This window comes from Lycium barbarum, chromosome 4 (genome assembly GCF_019175385.1).
Source record: "Lycium barbarum isolate Lr01 chromosome 4, ASM1917538v2, whole genome shotgun sequence".
Classification (NCBI taxonomy): Eukaryota; Viridiplantae; Streptophyta; class Magnoliopsida; order Solanales; family Solanaceae; genus Lycium; species Lycium barbarum.
In genome coordinates, this window is record NC_083340.1 from 124,229,920 (window position 1) to 124,250,336 (window position 20,417).

General features: G+C 36.0%; 5 protein-coding genes across 5 annotated transcripts; all 5 read left to right on the forward strand.

Moving 5' to 3' along the window:
- The first annotated feature begins 3,646 nt into the window (after positions 1 to 3,646).
- Positions 3,647 to 4,135, forward strand: LOC132637739 (uncharacterized). The gene has a single exon (XM_060354785.1). It carries the CDS (start codon positions 3,647 to 3,649, stop codon positions 4,133 to 4,135), a length of 489 nt encoding a protein of 162 aa, XP_060210768.1.
- Positions 4,136 to 7,056: 2,921 nt separating this feature from the next.
- On the forward strand, positions 7,057 to 7,596 carry LOC132637740 (agamous-like MADS-box protein AGL80). The gene has a single exon (XM_060354786.1). It carries the CDS (start codon positions 7,057 to 7,059, stop codon positions 7,594 to 7,596), a length of 540 nt encoding a protein of 179 aa, XP_060210769.1.
- Positions 7,597 to 10,449: 2,853 nt separating this feature from the next.
- On the forward strand, positions 10,450 to 10,989 carry LOC132637741 (agamous-like MADS-box protein AGL80). The gene has a single exon (XM_060354788.1). It carries the CDS (start codon positions 10,450 to 10,452, stop codon positions 10,987 to 10,989), a length of 540 nt encoding a protein of 179 aa, XP_060210771.1.
- A 2,873-nt stretch (positions 10,990 to 13,862) lies between these two features.
- LOC132637742 (agamous-like MADS-box protein AGL80) lies at positions 13,863 to 14,402 on the forward strand. Its single transcript, XM_060354789.1, has one exon. The coding sequence runs from the start codon at positions 13,863 to 13,865 to the stop codon at positions 14,400 to 14,402; it is 540 nt and encodes a 179-aa protein (XP_060210772.1).
- A 5,261-nt stretch (positions 14,403 to 19,663) lies between these two features.
- LOC132637743 (agamous-like MADS-box protein AGL80) lies at positions 19,664 to 20,203 on the forward strand. The gene has a single exon (XM_060354790.1). It carries the CDS (start codon positions 19,664 to 19,666, stop codon positions 20,201 to 20,203), a length of 540 nt encoding a protein of 179 aa, XP_060210773.1.
- Positions 20,204 to 20,417: the final 214 nt, after the last annotated feature.

Here is a 20,417-nt window from a genome sequence, read left to right on the forward strand (position 1 = left end):
GATTATTTAGTTTCCAACTACAATATCAAGTTTTAGAATTTTAACTACATCTATTTAAGAAAGTAATCAATAAATATCTTAAAGACCAGATTGTGTTATTAGTTTATTTCTAAATCTGATCACATTATCTCAATCAACTATCAGTTATTTAATCATGGGGTCCTATCAGACATCTATAATATAAGCCTAACATTCTTATTTTATATTCAGAGATAGGAACTCACTCATATATTATACTAATTTCCTTTTCCAGTGTAGCGAAATATGAATACGACTATGAATCTGAAAGGGGTTAGGACCAGTAGTAATCTTGATACAAGTTCAAAAAAGGCCATCATAGAAAAAAGATTAGAATCACTACGTAAGCAGGCAAATGAATTATCTATTCTATGTGGTATAGAAATCGGTCTAATTGTTTTTGCCCCAGGAGAAAACAATCCCTATACTTAGCCCTCTTCAACCAAGGCTAAAGATATAGTCAGGGAATATTTAGCTTGGGCAAAGGATAAAAGGCTGAATAATTTGCTCAATCATGAAAAGTACCTTCAATTAGCGGTGCATGCTCGGGAAGATTATATTAATAAAATAGAGCAAATGGTTGAGGAAATGGAAATGGAGAACCTCTTCAACCAACCTGTTGAGGGAGCAACAACATTTAATGAACTTGGTGTTAGAGAAATTAATGGTTTGAAAAAGCTATTTGCTGTTAAGAGGATCAAACTTGAGGAAAGGAAGAAAACACTTAATGAAAATGTTGAAAACGAAATTGGTTCTAATGAAAAAATTGTTGGAGAAGAGACTGATGGGCATCCTTAGGATGTTCACTGAGCATGTAATACTTATTATTTTCTCTATATTAATTTTGTTATCTTGTCATTTAATAGTGTTTTCTAGTTGTGATTTTGTCCCTCATTTTTCATCTACTTATGTTATTTTTGTCATTTCAATGTTATATGAAGGATATTCTATTTAAGTCAAGTCAACCTCGTTATATGTAGCTTTTTAACATTTCATAAAAAACCTAGTTATATGCGGTCAATGAAGTGTGAGAGTCATGAGATCTCAGGTTTGATTCCTCACCACGGAGAAGACACTTTGATTTCTTACGTATGTTCAAACTTTGGTGAACAGTGTTTCCTGTTACATGTACTGATCGAAGTAGCAGGTTCACAATGGAATTAATAGAAGTGCGCCTTACCTGACCACGACACCATAATTACCCTAAAAAATAGTTATATGTTTAAAATCTGGTTTTGGTCTAGTACACATACTTGTGCAACGAATAGTAATCCCGTCCCATCTAAAGAATATCATTTGTCAATCAATAACTAATACGACTTTTGCCACAATTATAGTCGATCAGTTTTCACTTAGTGTTTCTCTAATTAGGATGAGGATACTTACCAAATAAATACGCACATACATAGTAGTCATACAGAACTATGTGGATTTATCACCACAACCATGCCCGAAGGCTCAACATGCTTTTCCCTTCACACTAACTGCCCGACAATATACATCAGTACCTACCCAAGTGCTCATCGCAATCACTAAGATGGTACCCCTATCACGCTCAACACCCCTTTAACATTTATAGACTAAATACGCACTCCAATTGGAGTCTAAAGGAGAAAACCTTAACCTACCTCAATGTCGAGCGGAGCCACGAACCCTCCAATTAGAGCTTTCCCCTTTTGGAGCGCCTCTGAAGGAGCAAAGTTAATCATGATACGAATTCTTTGTTAATACACGTTTTTAAGGAGACCTATATTGCCATACAAAGGATTCAGGTTCAAAAGGTCAATCCTAAAACCCCGTCCCAAAACCCGAAGTTCAAAACTATAATTTATCAAGAATTAACCCGAACGTTCTAAACTATAATTTATCGAGAATTCGAGTTCAACAAGGTCAAATTAACACTCTATAGGTTTAAACCAATCCAAAAATGCCCATATTGTTATACTTTAGTCCGAAACCCAAAACTAACCAAAAATATCCAATTTCGAACCCCAAGAGTAAAACCAAAAATTTAATCTAATTTGACCATAGCCATAGTCTAATTAGTCATAATCACGAATCATGAAGTTCAAATCACAATTGGTCCTCCAATTTCTCCCGTTAATGTTAAACCCAAATCCATGAATAACCCTTATTTCACAACGGGAAATCATGATTGGAATTTGTAAGTAATCATTGGAATCGCCATTAAATGCTTAGATTAGAGTTAGGATCTTACCCCAATGATGGTTCCCAAATAAATCCCTTGAAAATACCCAAAATCGAGCTCCCTAGATTCCAAAATTGTGTTTTGAATAATTACGTTCGAATTTGGGAAATTCCTAAAAACTATCGGTCAATCTGCATCTCCATATATTTCTTCGCAGGTGCGACTTTGCACAAGCGGACAATAACCGCAGGTGCGGAACCCACTGACAACCTGAAGTTCTGCAGGTGCGGAAGTCCACATGCAGGTACGATTCACTCTTGTGTACCAAAACTCGCACATGCAATCCTAGCCAACCTAGCCTAATCTCGCACATGCGGACCAACACGAGCCTGTAAGGGCTCGCAGGTGTGGCCCATGGCTCGCAGGTGTGGCTACAACCGATTATAGCTAAGAAAGCCAACCTCTGAGTCCCCGAACATCGAGTCAACACTACAGTTTGAGTATATACGACTTTACGAACTTTTTCGAGCACTCAAAATAATGATCCAACTTAATATGGAATGTTTTTCTACAAAATACTCTAACCTTCTCAAAAACAAAAACTTAGCAACCAAACACTCAAAATCTTTTCGAAGTCCTCGAGACACGAACCATTTACTCTACCCAGTCAAAAATCACATTTCGGACCTAACACAACTATCAAAATTCGATTCTGGACACTCTGACACTAATTCAATTGCCTCAATAACCGTGCTACCCATCCCCACAAGTCAAATACATCAAAGTAAAGGTAAGGGAAGCATCGTTTAGGGAAAAATAGGTAAATTTACTAAAACGACCTAACGGGTTGTTCCAATGTGGAATAACTATATATGGAATGACGTACAGTAAAGTCTATACCCTACTTGCCGTTATGTAACAATTAAAAACACTCAAGTGGGAGCTTTATAACTAAATTAATATTATCCTTGGACCATTACTTCAACTGTACCAAAGTAAGAAAAACACTAATACATTGATTATATGAGACCAAATGAGATAGATTTATTATTTCTTTTTTCTTACTTTTATAATATATTAGATATCTCTCAATGACAAAAAAAAATAGAGTAAGTTAATTTCACTCTTAATGCACCCAAGCTATTGGGTAAGAAATTGACAATTTGCATTTGCGAGCTCGGAATATAATTATTATGGACATATGATTATTTAGTTTCCAACTACAATATCAAGTTTTAGAATTTTAACTACATCTATTTAAGAAAGTAATCAATAAATATCTTAAAGACCAGATTGTGTGATTAGTTTATTTCTAAATATGATCACATTATCTCAATCAACTATCAGTTATTTAATCATGGGGTCCTATCAGACATCTATAATATAAGCCTAACATTCTTATTTTATATTCAGAGATCGGAACTCACTCATATATTCTACTAATTTCCTTTTCCAGTGTAGCGAAATATGAATACGATTATGAATCTGAAAGGGGTTAGGACCAGTAGTAATCTCGATCCAAGTTCAAAAAAGGCCATCGTAGAAAAAAGATTAGAATCACTATGTAAACAGGCAAATGAATTATCTATTCTATATGGTATAAAAATCGGTCTGATTGTTTTTGCACCTGGAGAAAACAATCCCTATACTTGGCCCTCTTCAGCCAAGGCTAAAGATATAGTCGGGGAATATTTAGCTTGCCCCGAGGATAAAAGGTTGAATAATTTTTTCAATCATGAAAAGCACTGTCAATTTGCGGAGAGTGCTCGGGAAGATTATATTAATAAAATAGAGCAAATGGTTGAGGAAATGGAAATGGAGAACCTCTTCAACCAACTTGTTGAGGGAGCAAAAGCATTTAATGAACTTGGTGTTAGAGAAATTAATGGTTTGAAAAAGCTATTTGATGTTAAGAGGGTCAAACTTGAGGAAAGGAAGAAAACACTTAATGAAGATGTTGAAAAATAAATTGGTTCTAATTGAAAAAATGTTGGAGAAGAGACTGATGGGAATCCTTAGGATGTTCAGTGAGCACGTAATACTTATTATTTTCTCTATATTAATTTTGTTATCTCTTCTTTTAATAGTGTTTTCTAGGTATGAATTTGTCCCTCATTGTTCATCTACTTATGTTATTTTTGTCATTTCAATGTTATATGAAGGATATTCTATTTAAGTCAAGTCAACCTCGTTATATGTAGCTTTTTAACTTTTCATAACAAACCTAATTATATGCGGTCAATGAAGTGTGAGAGTCATGAGATCTCAGGTTCAATTCCTCACCACGGAGAAAACACTTTGATTTCTTACATATGTTCAAACTTTGGTGAACAGTGTTTCCTGTTACATGTACTGATCGAAGTAGCAGGTTCACCATGGAATTAACAGACATGCGCCTTACCTGACCACGACACCATAATTACCCTTAAAAATAATTATATGTTTAAAATGTTGGTTTTGGTCTAGTACACCTATTTGTGCAACGGATAGTAATCCCATCCCATCTAAAGAATATCATTTGTCAATCAATAACTAATCCGACTTTTTCCACAATTATAGTCGATCAGTTTTCACTTAGTGTTTCTCTAATTAGGATGAGGATACTTACCAAATAAATACGCACATACATAGTAGTCATACCAACCTATGTGGATTTATCACCACAACTATGCCCGAAGGCTCAACATGTTTTTCCCATCACACTAACTACCTGACAATATACATTAATACCTGCCCAGGTGCTCTTCGCAATCACTAAGGTGGTACCCCCATCACGCTCAACACCTCTTCAAAATTTATAGACTAAATACGCACTCCAATTGGAGTCTAAAGGAGCAAATCTTAACCAACTTCAATGCCGAGCGGAGCCACGAACCCTCCAATCAGAGTGTTCCCCTTACGGAGGGCCTCTGAAGGAGAAAAGTCAATCAAGATACGAATTATATGTTAATACACGTTTTTAAGGAGACCTATATTGTCATACAAAGGATTCAGGTTCAAAAGGTCAATCCCAAAACCCCATCCCAAAACCCGAAGTTCAAAACTATAATTTATCAAGAATTAACCCGGAAGTTCTAAACTATAATTTATCACGAATTCGAGTTCCACAAGGTCAAATTAACACTCTATAGGGTTACACCAATCCAAAAATGCCTATATTGTTATACTTTAGTCCGAAACCCAAAACTAGCCAAAAATATCCAATCTCGAACCCTAAGAGTAAAACCAAAAATTCAATTTAATTTGACCTTAGCCATAGTCTAATTAGTCATAATCACGAATCATGAAGTTCAAATCAGAATTGGTCCTCCAATTTCTCTAGTTAATGTTAAACCCAAATCCATGAAAAACCCTTATTTCACAACGAGAAAGCATGATTGAAATTGGTAAGTAATCATTCGAATCACCATTAAATGCTTAGATTAGAGTTACGATCTTACCCCAATGATGGTTCTCAAATAAATCTCTTCAAAATACCCAAAATCGAGCTCCCAAGATCCCAAAATAGTGTTTAGAATAATTACGTTCGAATTTGGGAAATTCCTAAAAACTATCGGTCAATCTGCTTCTCCAGATATTTCTTCGCAAGTGAGACTTTGCACAAGCAGACAATAGCCGCAGGTGCGGAACCGACAGACAACCCGAAGTTCCGCAGGTGCGGACGTCCATATGCAAGTACGACTCCGCTCTTGCGCACCCAAACTCGCACGTGCAATCCTAGCCAACCTATCCTAATCTCACACATGCGGACCAACACGAGCCTGTACGAGCTCCCAGGTGTGGCCCATGGCTAGCAGGTGTGGCTACATCTGATGACAGCTAAACAAGCCAACCTCTAAGTCCCCGAACATCGATTCAACACCCAAAGCTCATCTGGAACCCCCCGGACACAACCCAAAAATGCAGTTTCAGTATATACGACGTTACGAACTTGTTCGAGCACTCAAAATAATGATCCATTTTAATATAGAATGTTTTTCTACAGAATACTCTAACCTTCTAAAAAACCAAAACTTAGCAACCAAACACTCAAAGTTTTTTGAAATCCTCGAGACGCGAACCATTTACTCTACCCAGTCAAAAATAACATTCTTGACCTAACAGAACTATCAAAATTTGATTCTGGACACTCCGACAATAATTCAATTGCCTTAATAACCGTGTTACCCATCCCCGCAAGTCAAATACATCAAAGTAAAGGTAAGGGAAGGGTCGTTAGCGAAAAATAGGTAAAATTACTAAAACGACCTAACGGGTTGTTCCAATGTGGAATAACTATATATGGAATGACGTACAGTAAAGTCTATACCCGACTTGCCGTTATGTAACAATTAATAACACTCAAGTGGGAGCTTTATAACTAAATTAATAATATCCTTGGACCATTACTTCAACTGTACCAGAGTAAGAAAAACACTAATACATTGATTATATGAGACCAAATGAGATAGATTTAGTATTTCTTATTTCTTACTTTTATAATATATTAGATATTTCTCAATAACAAAAAAAATTGGAGTAAGTTAATTTCACTCTTAATGCACCCAAGATATTGGGCAAGAAATTTGATCATTTGCATTTGCGAGCTCGGAATATAATTATTATGGACATATGATTATTTAGTTTCCAACTACAATATCATGATTTAGAATTTTAACTGCATCTACTTAAGAAAGTAATCAATAAATATCTTAAAGAACAGATTGTGTGATAAGTTTATTTCTAAATCTGATCACATTATCTCAATCAACTATCAGTTATTTAATCATGGGGCCCTATCAGACATCTATAATATAAGCCTAACATTCTTATTTTATATTCAGAGATAGGAACTCACTCATATATTCTACTAATTTCCTTTTCCAGTGTAGCGAAATATGAATACGATTATGAATCTGAAAGGGGTTAGGACCAGTAGTAATCTCGATCCAAGTTCAAAAAAGGCCATCATAGAAAAAAGATTAGAATCACTACGTAAGCAGGCAAATGAATTATCTATTTTATGTGGTATAGAAATCGGTCTGATTGTTTTTGCTCCTGGAGAAAACAATCCCTATACTTGGCCCTCTTCAGCCAAGGCTAAAGATATAGTCAGGGAATATTTAGCTTGCCCCGAGGATAAAAGGTTGAATAATTTGTTCAATCTTGAAAAGCACCTTCAATTAGCAGTGAATGCTCGGGAAGATTATATTAATAAAATAGAGCAAATGGTTGAGGAAATGGAAATTGAGACCCTCTTCAACCAACTTGTTGAGGGAGCAAAAACATTTAATGAACTTGGTGTTAGAGAAATTAATGGTTTGAAAAAGCTATTTGCTGTTAAGAGGATCAAACTTGAGGAAAGGAAGAAAACGCTTAATGAAGATGTTGAAAAAGAAATTGGTTCTAATGAACAAATTGTAGGAGAAGAGACTGATGGGCATCCTTAGGATGTTCACTGAGCACGTAATACTTATTATTTTCTCAATCATTTTGTTATCTTGTCTTTTAATAGTGTTTTCTAGTTATGAGTTTGTCCCTCATTGTTCATCTACTTATGTTATTTTTGTCATTTCAATGTTATATGAAGGATAGTCTATTTAAGTCAAGTCAACCTCGTTATATGTAGCTTTTTAACTTTTCATAAAAAACCTAGTTATATGCGGTCAATGAAGTGTGAGAGTCATGAGATCTCAGGTTCGATTCCTCACCACGGAGAAGACACTTTGATTTCTTACGTATGTTCAAACTTTGGTGAACAGAGTTTCCTGTTACATGTACTGATCGAAGTAGCAGGTTCACAATGGAATTAATAGAAGTGCGCCTTACCTGACCACGACACCATAATTACCCTAAAAAATAGTTATATGTTTAAAATTTTGGTTTTGGTCTAGTACACCTATTTGTGCAACGGATAGTAATCCTATCCTATCTAAAGCATATCATTTGTCAATCAATAACTAATATGACTTTTGCCACAATTATAGTCGATCGATTTTCACTTAGTGTTTCTCTCATTAGGATGAGGATACTTACCAAATAAATACGCACATACATAGTAGTCATACCAACCTGTGTGGATTTATCACCACAACCATGCCTGAAGGCTCAACATGTTTTTGCCATCAGACTAACTACTCGACAATTTACATCAATACCTACCCAAGTACTCATCGTAATCACTAAGGTGGTACCCCCATGCTCAACACCACTTCAAAATTTATAGACTAAATACACTCTCCAATTGGAGTCTAAAAGAGCAAACCTTAACCTACCTCAATGTCGAGCGGAGCCACGAACCCTCCAATCAGAGCTTTCCCCTTCCGGAGCGCCTCTGAAGGAGCAAAGTCATTCAAGATATGAATTCTATGGTAATACACATTTTTAAGGGGACCTATATTGCCATACAAAGGATCCAGGTTCAAAAATCCCAAAACCCCGTCCCAAACCCCGAAGTTCAAAACTATAATTTATCAAGAATTAACTCAAAAGTTCAAAACTATAATTTATCACGAATTCGAGTTCCCCAAGGTCAAATTAACACTCTATAGGGTTACACCAATCCAATAATGTCCATATTGTTATACTTTAGTCTGAAACCCAAAACTAGCCAAAAATATCCAATCTCGAACCCCAAGAGTAAAAGAAATTCAATTTAATTTGACTTTAGCCATAGTCTAATTAGTCATAATCACGAATCATGAAGTTCAAATCACAATTGGTCCTCCAATTTCTCCCGTTAATGTTAAACCCAAATCCATGAATAACCCTTATTTCACAACGGGAAATCATGATTGGAATTTGTAAGTAATCATTGGAATCGCCATTAAATGCTTAGATTAGAGTTAGGATCTTACCCCAAAGATGGTTCCCAAATAAATCCCTTGAAAATACCCAAAATCGAGCTCCCTAGATTCCAAAATTGTGTTTTGAATAATTACGTTCGAATTTGGGAAATTCCTAAAAACTATCGGTCAATCTGCATCTCCATATATTTCTTCGCAGGTGCGACTTTGCACAAGCGGACAATAACCGCAGGTGCGGAACCCACTGACAACCTGAAGTTCTGCAGGTGCGGAAGTCCACATGCAGGTACGATTCACTCTTGTGTACCAACACTCGCACATGCAATCCTATCCAACCTAGCCTAATCTCGCACATGCGGACCAACACGAGCCTGTAAGGGCTCCCAGGTGTGGCCCATGGCTCGCAGGTGTGGCTACAACCGATTATAGCTAAGCAAGCCAACCTCTGAGTCCCCGAACATCAATTCAACACCCAAAGCTCATCTGGAACCCCCTGGACACAACCCAAAAATTTAGTTTGAGTATATACGACGTTTCGAACTTCTTCGAGCACTCAAAATAATGATCCAATTTAATATGGAATGTTTTTCTACAAAATACTCAAACCTTCTCAAAAACCAAAACATAGCAACCAAACACTCAAAAAATTTCGAACTCCTCGAGACACGGACCATTTACTCTACCCAGTCAAAAATCACATTCCCGACCTAACAGAACTATCAAAATTCGTTTCTGGACACTCCGACACTAATTCAATTGCCTCAATAACCATGCTACCCATCCCCGCAAGACAAATACATCAAAGTAAAGGTAAGGGAAGGGTCGTTTAGAGAAAAATAGGTAAAATTACTAAAACGACTTAACTGGTTGTTCCAATGCGGAACAACTATATATGGAATGACATGCATTAAAGTCTATACCCTACTTGCCGCTATATAACAATTAATAACACTCAAATGGGAGCATTATAACTAAATTAATGTTGTCCTTGGACCATTACTTCAACTGTACCAGAGTAAGAAAAACATTAATACATTGATTATAGGAAACCATATGAGATAGATTTAGTATTTCTTTTTCTTACTTTTATAATATATTAGATATCTCTCAAGGTCAAAAAAATTAGAGTAAGTTAATTTCACTCTTTATGCACCCAAGATATTGGGTAAGAAATTGATCATTTGCATTTGCGAGCTCGGAATATAATTATTATGGACATATGATTATTTAGTTTCCAACTACAATATCATGATTTAGAATTTTAACTACATCTATTTAAGAAAGTAATCAATAAATATCTTAAAGACAAGATTGTGTGATAAGTTTATTTCTAAATCTGATCACATTATCTCAATCAACTATCAGTTATTTAATCATGGGGCCCTATCAGACATCTATAATATAAGCCTAATATTCTTATTTTATATTCAGAGATAGGAACTCACTCATATATTCTACTAATTTCCTTTTCCAGTGTAGCGAAATATGAATACGATTATGAATCTGAAAGGGGTTAGAACCAGTAGTAATCTCGATCCAAGTTCAAAAAAGGACATCATAGAAAAAAGATTAGAATCACTACGTAAGCAGGCAAATGAATTATCTATTCTATGTGGTATAGAAATCGGTCTGATTGTTTTTGCTCCTGGAGAAAACAATCCCTATACTTGGCCCTCTTCAGCCAAGGCTAAAGATATAGTCAGGGAATATTTAGCTTGCCCCGAGGATAAAAGGTTGAATAATTTGTTCAATCTTGAAAAGCACCTTCATTTAGCGGTGAATGCTCGGGAAGATTATATTAATAAAATAGAGAAAATGGTTGAGGAAATGGAAATTGAGACCCTCTTCAACCAACTTGTTGAGGGAGCAAAAACATTTAATGAACTTGGTGTTAGAGAAATTAATGGTTTGAAAAAGCTATTTGCTGTTAAGAGGATCAAACTTGAGGAAAGGAAGAAAACACTTAATGAAGATGTTGAAAAAGAAATTGGTTCTAATGAACAAATTATTGGAGAAGAGACTGATGGGCATCCTTAGGATGTTCACTGAGCACGTAATACTTATTATTTTCTCAATCATTTTGTTATCTTGTCTTTTAATAGTGTTTTCTAGTTATGAGTTTTTCCCTCATTGTTCATCTACTTATGTTATTTTTGTCATTTCAATGTTATATGAAGGATATTCTATTTAAGTCAAGTCAACCTCGTTATATGTAGCTTTTTAACTTTTCATAAAAAACCTAGTTATATGCGGTCAATGAACTGTGAGAGTCATGAGATCTCAGGTTCGATTCCTCACCACGGAGAAAACACTTTGATTTCTTACGTATGTTCAAACTTTGGTGAACAGAGTTTCCTATTACATGTACTGATTGAAGTAGCAGGTTCACCATGGAATTAACAGAAGTGCGCCTTACCTGACCACGACACCATAATTACCCTAAAACATAGTTATATGTTTAAAATTTTGGTTTCGGTCTAGTACACCTATTTGTGCAACAGATACTAATCCTATCCAATCTTAAGAATATCATTTGTCAATCAATAACTAATATGACTTTTGCCACAATAATAGTCGATCAGTTTTCACTTAGTGTTTCTTTAATTAGGATGAGGATACTTACCAAATAAATACGCACATACATAGTAGTCATACCAACCTATGTGGATTTATCACCACAACCATGCCCGAAGGCTCAACATGCTTTTGCCATCACACAAACTACCCGACAATTTACATCAATACCTACCCAAGTACTCATCGCAATCACTAAGGTGGTACCCCCATGCTCAACACCACTTCAAAATTTATAGACTAAATACACACTCCAATTGGAGTTTAAAGGAGCAAACCTTAACCTACCTCAATGTCGAGCGGAGCCACGAACCGTCCAATCAGAGCTTTCCCCTTCCGGAGCGCCTCTGAAGGAGCAAAGTCATTCAAGATATGAATTCTATGGTAATACACATTTTTAAGGGGACCTATATTGCCATACAAAGGATCCAGGTTCAAAAATCCCAAAACCCCGTCCCAAACCCGGAAGTTCAAAACTATAATTTATCAAGAATTAACTCAAAAGTTCAAAACTATAATTTATCACGAATTCGAGTTCCACAAGGTCAAATTAACACTCTATAGGGTTACACCAATCCAAAAATGCCCATATTGTTATACTTTAGTCCGAAACCCAAAACTAGCCAAAAATATCCAATCTCGAACCCCAAGAGTAAAACCAAAAATTCAATTTAATTTGACCTTAGCCATAGTCTAATTAGTCATAATCACGAATCATGAAGTTCAAATCACAATTGGTCCTCCAATTTCTCCCGTTAATGTTAAACCCAAATCCATGAATAACCCTTATTTCACAACGGGAAATCATGATTGGAATTTGTAAGTAATCATTGGAATCACCATTAAATGCTTAGATTAGAGTTAGGATCTTACCCCAATGATGGTTCCCAAATAAATCCCTTGAAAATACCCAAAATCGAGCTCCCTAGATCCCAAAATTGTGTTTTGAATAATTACGTTTGAATTTGGGAAATTCCTAAAAACTATCGGTCAATCTGCATCTCCATATATTTCTTCGCAGGTGCGACTTTGCACAAGCGGACAATAACCGCAGGTGCGGAATCCACTGACAACCTGACGTTCCGCAGGTGCGGAAGTCCACATGCAGGTACGATTCACTCTTGTGTACCAAAACTCGCACTTGCAATCCTAGCCAACCTAGCCTAATCTCGCACATGCGGACCAACACGAGCCTGTAAGGGCTCCCAGGTGTGGCCCATGGCTCGCAGGTGTGGCTACAACCGATTATAGCTAAGCAAGCCAACCTCTGAGTCCCCGAACATCAATTCAACACCCAAAGCTCATCTGGAACCCCCTGGACACAACCCAAAAATTTAGTTTGAGTATATACGACGTTTCTACAAAATAATGATCCAATTTAGTTCGAGCACTCAAAATAATGATCCAATTTAATATGGAATGTTTTTCTACAAAATACTCAAACCTTCTCAAAAACCAAAACTTAGCAACCAAACACTCAAAAAATTTCGAACTCCTCGAGACACGGACCATTTACTCTACCCAGTCAAAAATCACATTCCCGACCTAACAGAACTATCAAAATTCGTTTCTGGACACTCCAACACTAATTCAATTGCCTCAATAACCGTGCTACCCATCCCCGCAAGACAAATACATCAAAGTAAAGGTAAGGGAAGGGTCGTTTAGAGAAAAATAGGTACAATTACTAAAACGACTTAACGGGTTGTTCCAATGCAGAAAATCTATATATGGAATGACATGCATTAAAGTCTATACCCTACTTGCCGCTATATAACAATTAATAAATCTCAAATGGGAGCATTATAACTAAATTAATGTTGTCCTTGGACCATTACTTCAACTGTACCAGAGTAGGAAAAACATTAATACATTGATTATAGGAAACCAAATGAGATAGATTTAGTATTTATTTTTTCTTACTTTTATAATATATTAGATATCTCTTAATGTCAAAAAAATTAGTGTAAGTTAATTTCACTCTTAATGCACCCAAGATATTTGGTAAGAAATTGATCATTTGCATTTGCGAGCTCGGAATATAATTATTATGGACATATGATCATTTAGTTTCCAACTACAATATCAAGTTTTAGAATTTTAACTACATCTATTTAAGAAAGTAGTCAATAAATATCTTAAAGACCAGATTGTGTGATTAGTTTATTTCTAAATCTGATCACATTATCTCAATCGACTATCAGTTATTTAATCATGGGGCCCTATCAGACATCTATAATATAATCCTAACATTCTTATTTTATATTCAGAGATAGGAACTCACTCATATATTCTACTAATTTCCTTTTCCAGTGTAGCGAAATATGAATACGATTATGAATCTAAAAGGGGTTAGGACCAGTAGTAATCTCGATCCATGTTTAAAAAAGGCCATCATAGAAAAAAGATTAGAATCACTACGTAAGCAGGCAAATGAATTATCTATTTTATGTGGTATAGAAATCGGTCTAATTGTTTTTGCTCCTGGAGAAAACAATCCCTATACTTGGCCCTCTTCAGCCAAGGCTAAAGATATAGTCAGGGAATATTTAGCTTGCCCCGAGGATAAAAGGTTGAATAATTTGTTCAATCATGAAAAGCACCTTCAATTAGCGGTGAATGTTCGGGAAGATTATATTAATAAAATAGAGCGAATGGTTGAGGAAATGGAAATGGAGAACCTCTTCAACCAACTTGTTGAGGGAGAAAAAACATTTAATGAACTTGGTGTTAGAGAAATTAATGATTTGAAAAAGCTATTTGTTGTTAAGAGGATCAAACTTGAGGAAAGGAAGAAAACACTTAATGAAGATGTTGAAAAAGAAATTGGTTCTAATGAAAAAATTGTTGGAGAAGAGACTGATGGGCATCCTTAGGATGTTCACTGAGCACGTAATACTTATTATTTTCCCTATATTAATTTTGTTATCTTGTCTTTTAATAGTGTTTTCTAGTTATGAGTTTGTCCCTCATTGTTCATCTACTTATGTTATTTTTGTCATTTCAATGTTATATGAAGGATATTCTATTTAAGTCAAGTCAACCTCGTTATATGTAGCTTTTTAACTTTTCATAAAAAAACCTAGTTATATGTGGTCAATGAGATGTGAGAGTCAACAGATCTCAGGTTCTAATCCTTACGACGGCAAAAACACTTTGATTTCTCACGTATGTTCAACCTTTGGTGGACAGACTTTCCTGTTACATGTACTGATCGAAGTACCAGCTTCACCATGGAATTAACAAAAGTGCTCCTTACCTGACCACGACACCATAATTACCCAAAAAACAAAAAAAAGTTATTTGTGTAAAATTTGGGTTTTGGTCCAGTATACCTATTTGTGCAATGGATAGTAATCCCATCCCATCCCATCCCATCTAAAGAATATCATTTTACAATCAATAACTAATACGACTTTTGCCACAATTATAGTCGATCACTTTTCACTTGGTGTTTCCCTAATTTGGATGAGGGTACTTACCAAATAAATACGGACATACATAGTAGTCATACCAGCCTAAGTGGATTTATCACCACAACTATGCCCGAAGGCTCAACATGTTTTTCCCATCACACTAACTACCCAACAATATACATCAATACCCACTCAAATGCTCATCGCAATCACTAAGGTGGTACCCCCATCACGCTCAATACCCCTTCAAAATTTATAGACTAAATACGCACTCCAATTGGAGTCTAAAGGAGCAAACCTTAACCTACCTCAATGTCGAGCAGAGCCACGAACCCTCCAATCTGAGCTTTCCCCTTCAGAGCACCTCTAACGGAGCAAAGTCATTCAAGATACTGTAACGACCCTCCCGGTCGTTATGAAAAATCTAGGATCACCCTACCAAATTGAACCCTTCTAAGGGTAGAACGAGCTAATACAAACTCAAATATAGAAGTCTATGAATTGAAAACTTGACTTGTTTTTGATAATTATTTGGTTGCATTGAGTCCATTGGGCGGTGACGTAGGAAATTAGACCTCCGTTGGGGATTCCAAGGCCACGGGTGAGTCCGTATGGTGTTTTTACATTAATGTGCATGTTTTGTTGTGTTTGTGAGACCTCAGTTGAAGTGCTGTGTGGTAGAGTGGAAAAATGGTGAGAAACACTGAACTCACTGGTTTGGGTTGTCACTGCGGCGCAAAAAAGTTCCGCTGCAGCGAGCCTGCGGTAGCGTCGGACCGGTCGTTTCCATGAGGGAAAGGGAAAGGGGCATGTCCGCTATGCTGAACACTGGACTGCTATAGCAATTGCGCTATGGCATGTCTGTGCTCGCCATAGAGGAAGTGAGCAATTAGTGGAGGTCTGTTACAGCGGGCCCTTGTCCGCTATAGTGAGACTGCTGTCGGGACAGAACGATTGCTGCAACGATCGACGGGAACAGTAAACCGTGTTTTTAAAAACCTAGTCCGAATTCTTTATTAATAAAACTCCAACACAATTTCCAAGAGCACCTAGGGCGAAATTCTAAGGTTAGGGCAAGAATATTCTTGAGAGGTAAGTCTCAGCCCTTCCTTCCTTCACTACGCATTCATCTCTAAGATTATTATCATTCTAATGGGTCTACAACGGTGAATTGAGACTAGTAACCCTAGAACTTAATAAACCTTCAATAGTGGGTGGGCTATGAATATTATTGTATGATTATCATCTAAAGTCATGGGTTATCACTTTCTAATCAAGAATTGAACCGTTAGACATATGAACTAAGATAATTGAGACTTAGAGTTTCATAAAGATGGTAGCTTGACCATAGAAATTGCTTGTAATCAATAACTTGAAGTAATAACCTTATGAATTGATAGTTTATGGTTGCTAAGGCCAAAATTAGGATGATTTACACCTAGTAAGCATTCACCCATTAGAAAGGGGTAAAGTGGAAGGGTGTTCGTTGAATTGATATTGTTGACTAGAGTGATTGTGACTTGTTTAGCATCTTAATTGCTAGAATTTGAGCGTTTCGGGGCATTACGAAAGGAATGGCTATAGCGGAGTGATTCACATTGTTCCAGCTCTGCAGTTGAGGTAGGTTACGATCTACCTGAGTTAGATTTTGATTAGTTGATTGTATGCGTTATGGGATTGATAGGAGAAAGCATGTCTAGTCTTCGGGCATATGTGTGGTTGGAATTCCTATATGTTATTGATTGAGTGATAATGTGGGCTAAATGCCATTACTCGATGTGTTAAGAGCTATATTTCGATGATAATTGTGGTGAGAAGTTAATATGATCTTCTTGATGAAAATGAGATACTACTTGATAATCGATCATTGAAAGTGATATATATATATATATATATATATATATATATATATATATGAAAAGGCACATTTGACAGGGGGAGAGGATGTGACCTAGATTATAGGCATATTTGATCGTGGGTGAGGATGTGACCCATATTATGGGCTCATGATCCGTGGTCAGTTCCGGAGCAAGTGGTACATGGACACCATGGGTACCCTGTAGGTCATAGCTATTAGGCAAAGTCATCAATTAGCATGTACGTACACGAGTGATCACTGACTGAGTAAGTAAGAATGTTGTGGCGAGGTTTATTCCATTGCTTGCTTCCATTGACTTGATTGATAATGTCATTGGCGGACTTGATTTTTTAGTACCATTGATTGACTTGGTGTTGACTATCTAATTATGTGATGTTGACAGGTCTATCTATTTTATTGATTTTATGATTCATGCATGATACTAATCTTAGTCGGCCTATGATATCTATGGGTACATAGTGTTTGTACTGATACTACCTTGTTGCATTCTTTTAAGTGCAGATTGTGATCCAAAGACTGCTACTCGACCTCATATTTAGCTTGAGCCATTTGCTGACAGATTGAGGGTGAGCTTCTATCCGTGCCAGGACACCTAAAGATCTTCCTTTACTTAATGTCTATTTCCATTCCAGACATTGGTGTTTATTTATTTCAGACAGTATGGATTCCTTAGTCATGTTTTGGATTAGAGTTCTTGTACTATGACTTTCGGATTTTAGGGTTGTACTAGTTAGGACTTCCGCACTTACATTATTGTTCTATGGCATGACTACTTTTGATCCAATCTTGCGTCTAATTTATTGTGAAAAGAATGAATTGACTAAGTAAAAATGGACTTGAATGAGTAGATGGTTAAGCATATTGGTTCGCCCACTAGGAGTTAGTGTGGGTGCCAGTCATGGCGGGTTGGGTCATGATAGAAACGAACTCTACATTAATACATGTTTTTAAGGAGACCCATATTGCCATACAAAGGATTCAGGTTCAAAAGGAAATCTCAAAACCCCGTCCCAAACCCCGAAGTTCAAAACAATAATTTATCAAGAATTCGAGTTCAACAAGGTCAAATTAACGCTCTATAGGGTTACACTAATCCAAAAATACCCATATTGTTATACTTTAGACTGAAACCAAAAACTAACCAGAATTATCCAATCTCGAACCCTAAGAGTAAAACAAAAAATTCAATTTAAATTGACCTTAGCCATAGTCTAATTAGTCATAATCACGAATCATGAAGTTCTAATTTGATCCTCCAATTTCTATAGTTAATGTTAAACCCAAATCCATGAAAAACCCTTATCTCACAATGGGAAATCATGATCGGAATTGGTAAATAATCGTTGGAATCACTAATAAAATGCTTAGATTAGAGTTAGGATCTTACCCCAATGATGGTTCCCAAATAAATCCCTTGAAAATACCCAAAATCAAGCTCCCTATCTCCCAAAATTGTGTTTAGAATAATTATGTTCGAATTTGGGAAAATCCATAAAAATTACCAATCAATCTGCTTTTCTGGATATTTCTTTGCAGGTGTGACCTAGCACAATCAAACAGTAACAGCATGTGCGGAACCCACTAATAACCTGAAGTGGTGCAGGAACGGAAGTCCACCTGCAGGTACGACTATGCTCTTGCGCACCTAACCTCGCGGGTGTGATCCTAGTCAACCTCACCAAATCTCGCACATGCAGACCCACACGAGCCTGTGTGGGCTCCAAGGTGAGGGCCATGGCTCGCAAGTGCGGCTGCACTAGATGACAGCTGAACAACCCAACCTCTAAGTCCCAGAACTTCGATTCAACACCATAAGCTCATCCGGAACCCCCCGGACACAAACCAAAAATGCAGTTTAGTATAAACGACATTACAAACTTGCTCGAGCACTTAAAATACCGATCCAACCTATTATGGAATTTTTTTCTACAAAATACTCTAACCTTCTAAAAAACCAAAACTTAGCAACCAAATACTTAGAATCTTTTCGAACCCCTCGAGACACGAACCATTTACTCAACTCAGTCAAAAATTACGTTCCAGACCTAATAGAACTATCAAAATTTGATTCTGGACACTCGAATACTAATTCAATTGCCTTGATAATTGAGCTAACCATCCCGCAAGTCAAATACATCAAAGTAAAGGTAAGGGACGGGTAGTTTAGGGAAAAATAGGTAAAATTACTAAAACAACCTAACTGTTGTTGAAATATAGAATAACTATATACGGAATGGAATACATTAAAGTCTATACCCTACTTGCCATTATGTAACAATTAATAACACTCAAATGGGAGCATTATAACTAAATTAATATTATCCTTGGACCATTACTTCAACTGCACCAGAGTAAGAAAAACATTAATACATTGATTATATGAAACCAAAACCAAATGAGATAGATTTAATATTTATTTTTTCTTACTTTTATAATATATTAGATATCTCTCAATGACCAAAAAAATTAGAATAAGCTAATTTCACTCTTAATACACCCAAGATATTGGGTAAGAAATTGACCATTTGCATTTGCCAGCTCGGAATACAATTATTATGGACATATGATTATTTGGTCTCTAACTTCAAGATTGAGTTTTAGAATTTTAACTGCATCTATTTAAGTAAGTAATCAATAAATATCTTAAAGACCAGATTGTGTGATTAGTTTATTTCTAAATCTGATCACACTATCTTAATAAAATATCAGTTATTTAACCATGGGGTCCTATCAGACATCTATAAATATAAGCCTAGCACTCTTATTTTATATTCAGAGATAGGAACTCACTCATATATTCTACTAATTTCCTTTTCCGGTGTAGCTAAATATGAAAACTAATATGAATCTGAAAGGGGTTAGGAACACTAGTAATCTCGATCCAAGTGCAAAAAAGTCCATTATAGAAAAAAGATTAGAATCACTACGTAAGCCAGCAAATGATTTATCTATTCTATGTGGTATAGAAATTGGTCTAATTGTTTTTGCTCTTAGCGAAAACAATACCTATACTTGGCCATGTTCAACCAAGGCTAAATATATAGTCAGGGAATATTTAGCTTTCCCCGAGGGTAAAAGGTTGAATAATTTGGTCAATCATGAAAAGTACCTTCAATTAGCAGCGAATGCTCAGGAAGAATATATTAATAAAATAGAGCAAATGGTTGAGGAAATTGAAGTGGAGAACCTCTTCAACCAACTTATTAAGGGAGCAAAAGCATTCGATGAACTTGGTGTTAGAGAAATCAATGGTTTGAAAAAGCTATTTGTTGTTGAGAGGATCAAACTTGAGGAAAGGAAGAAAAAACTTAATCAAGATGTTGAAAAAGAAATTTGTTCTAATGAACAAATTGTTGGAGAAGAGACTGATGGGCATCCTTAGGATGTTCATTGAGCATGCAATACTTTGATTTTCTCTATATTAATTTTTTATCTTGTCTTTTAATAGTGTTTTCTAGTTATGAGTTTGTCTCTCATTGTTCGTCTACTTATGTTATTTTTGTCATTTCAATGATATATGAAGGATATTCTATTTAAGTCTAGTCAATCTCGTTATATGTAGCTTTTTAACTTTTCATAAAAAACCTAGTTATATG

What these genes read in the sequence shown, in the direction of transcription:
- LOC132637739 (XM_060354785.1), top strand. Translation starts at nt 3,647, where the DNA reads ATGAATCTGAAAGGGGTTAGGACCAGTAGTAATCTCGATCCAAGTTCA.
- LOC132637740 (XM_060354786.1), top strand. Translation starts at nt 7,057, where the DNA reads ATGAATCTGAAAGGGGTTAGGACCAGTAGTAATCTCGATCCAAGTTCA.
- LOC132637741 (XM_060354788.1), top strand. Translation starts at nt 10,450, where the DNA reads ATGAATCTGAAAGGGGTTAGAACCAGTAGTAATCTCGATCCAAGTTCA.
- LOC132637742 (XM_060354789.1), top strand. Translation starts at nt 13,863, where the DNA reads ATGAATCTAAAAGGGGTTAGGACCAGTAGTAATCTCGATCCATGTTTA.
- LOC132637743 (XM_060354790.1), top strand. Translation starts at nt 19,664, where the DNA reads ATGAATCTGAAAGGGGTTAGGAACACTAGTAATCTCGATCCAAGTGCA.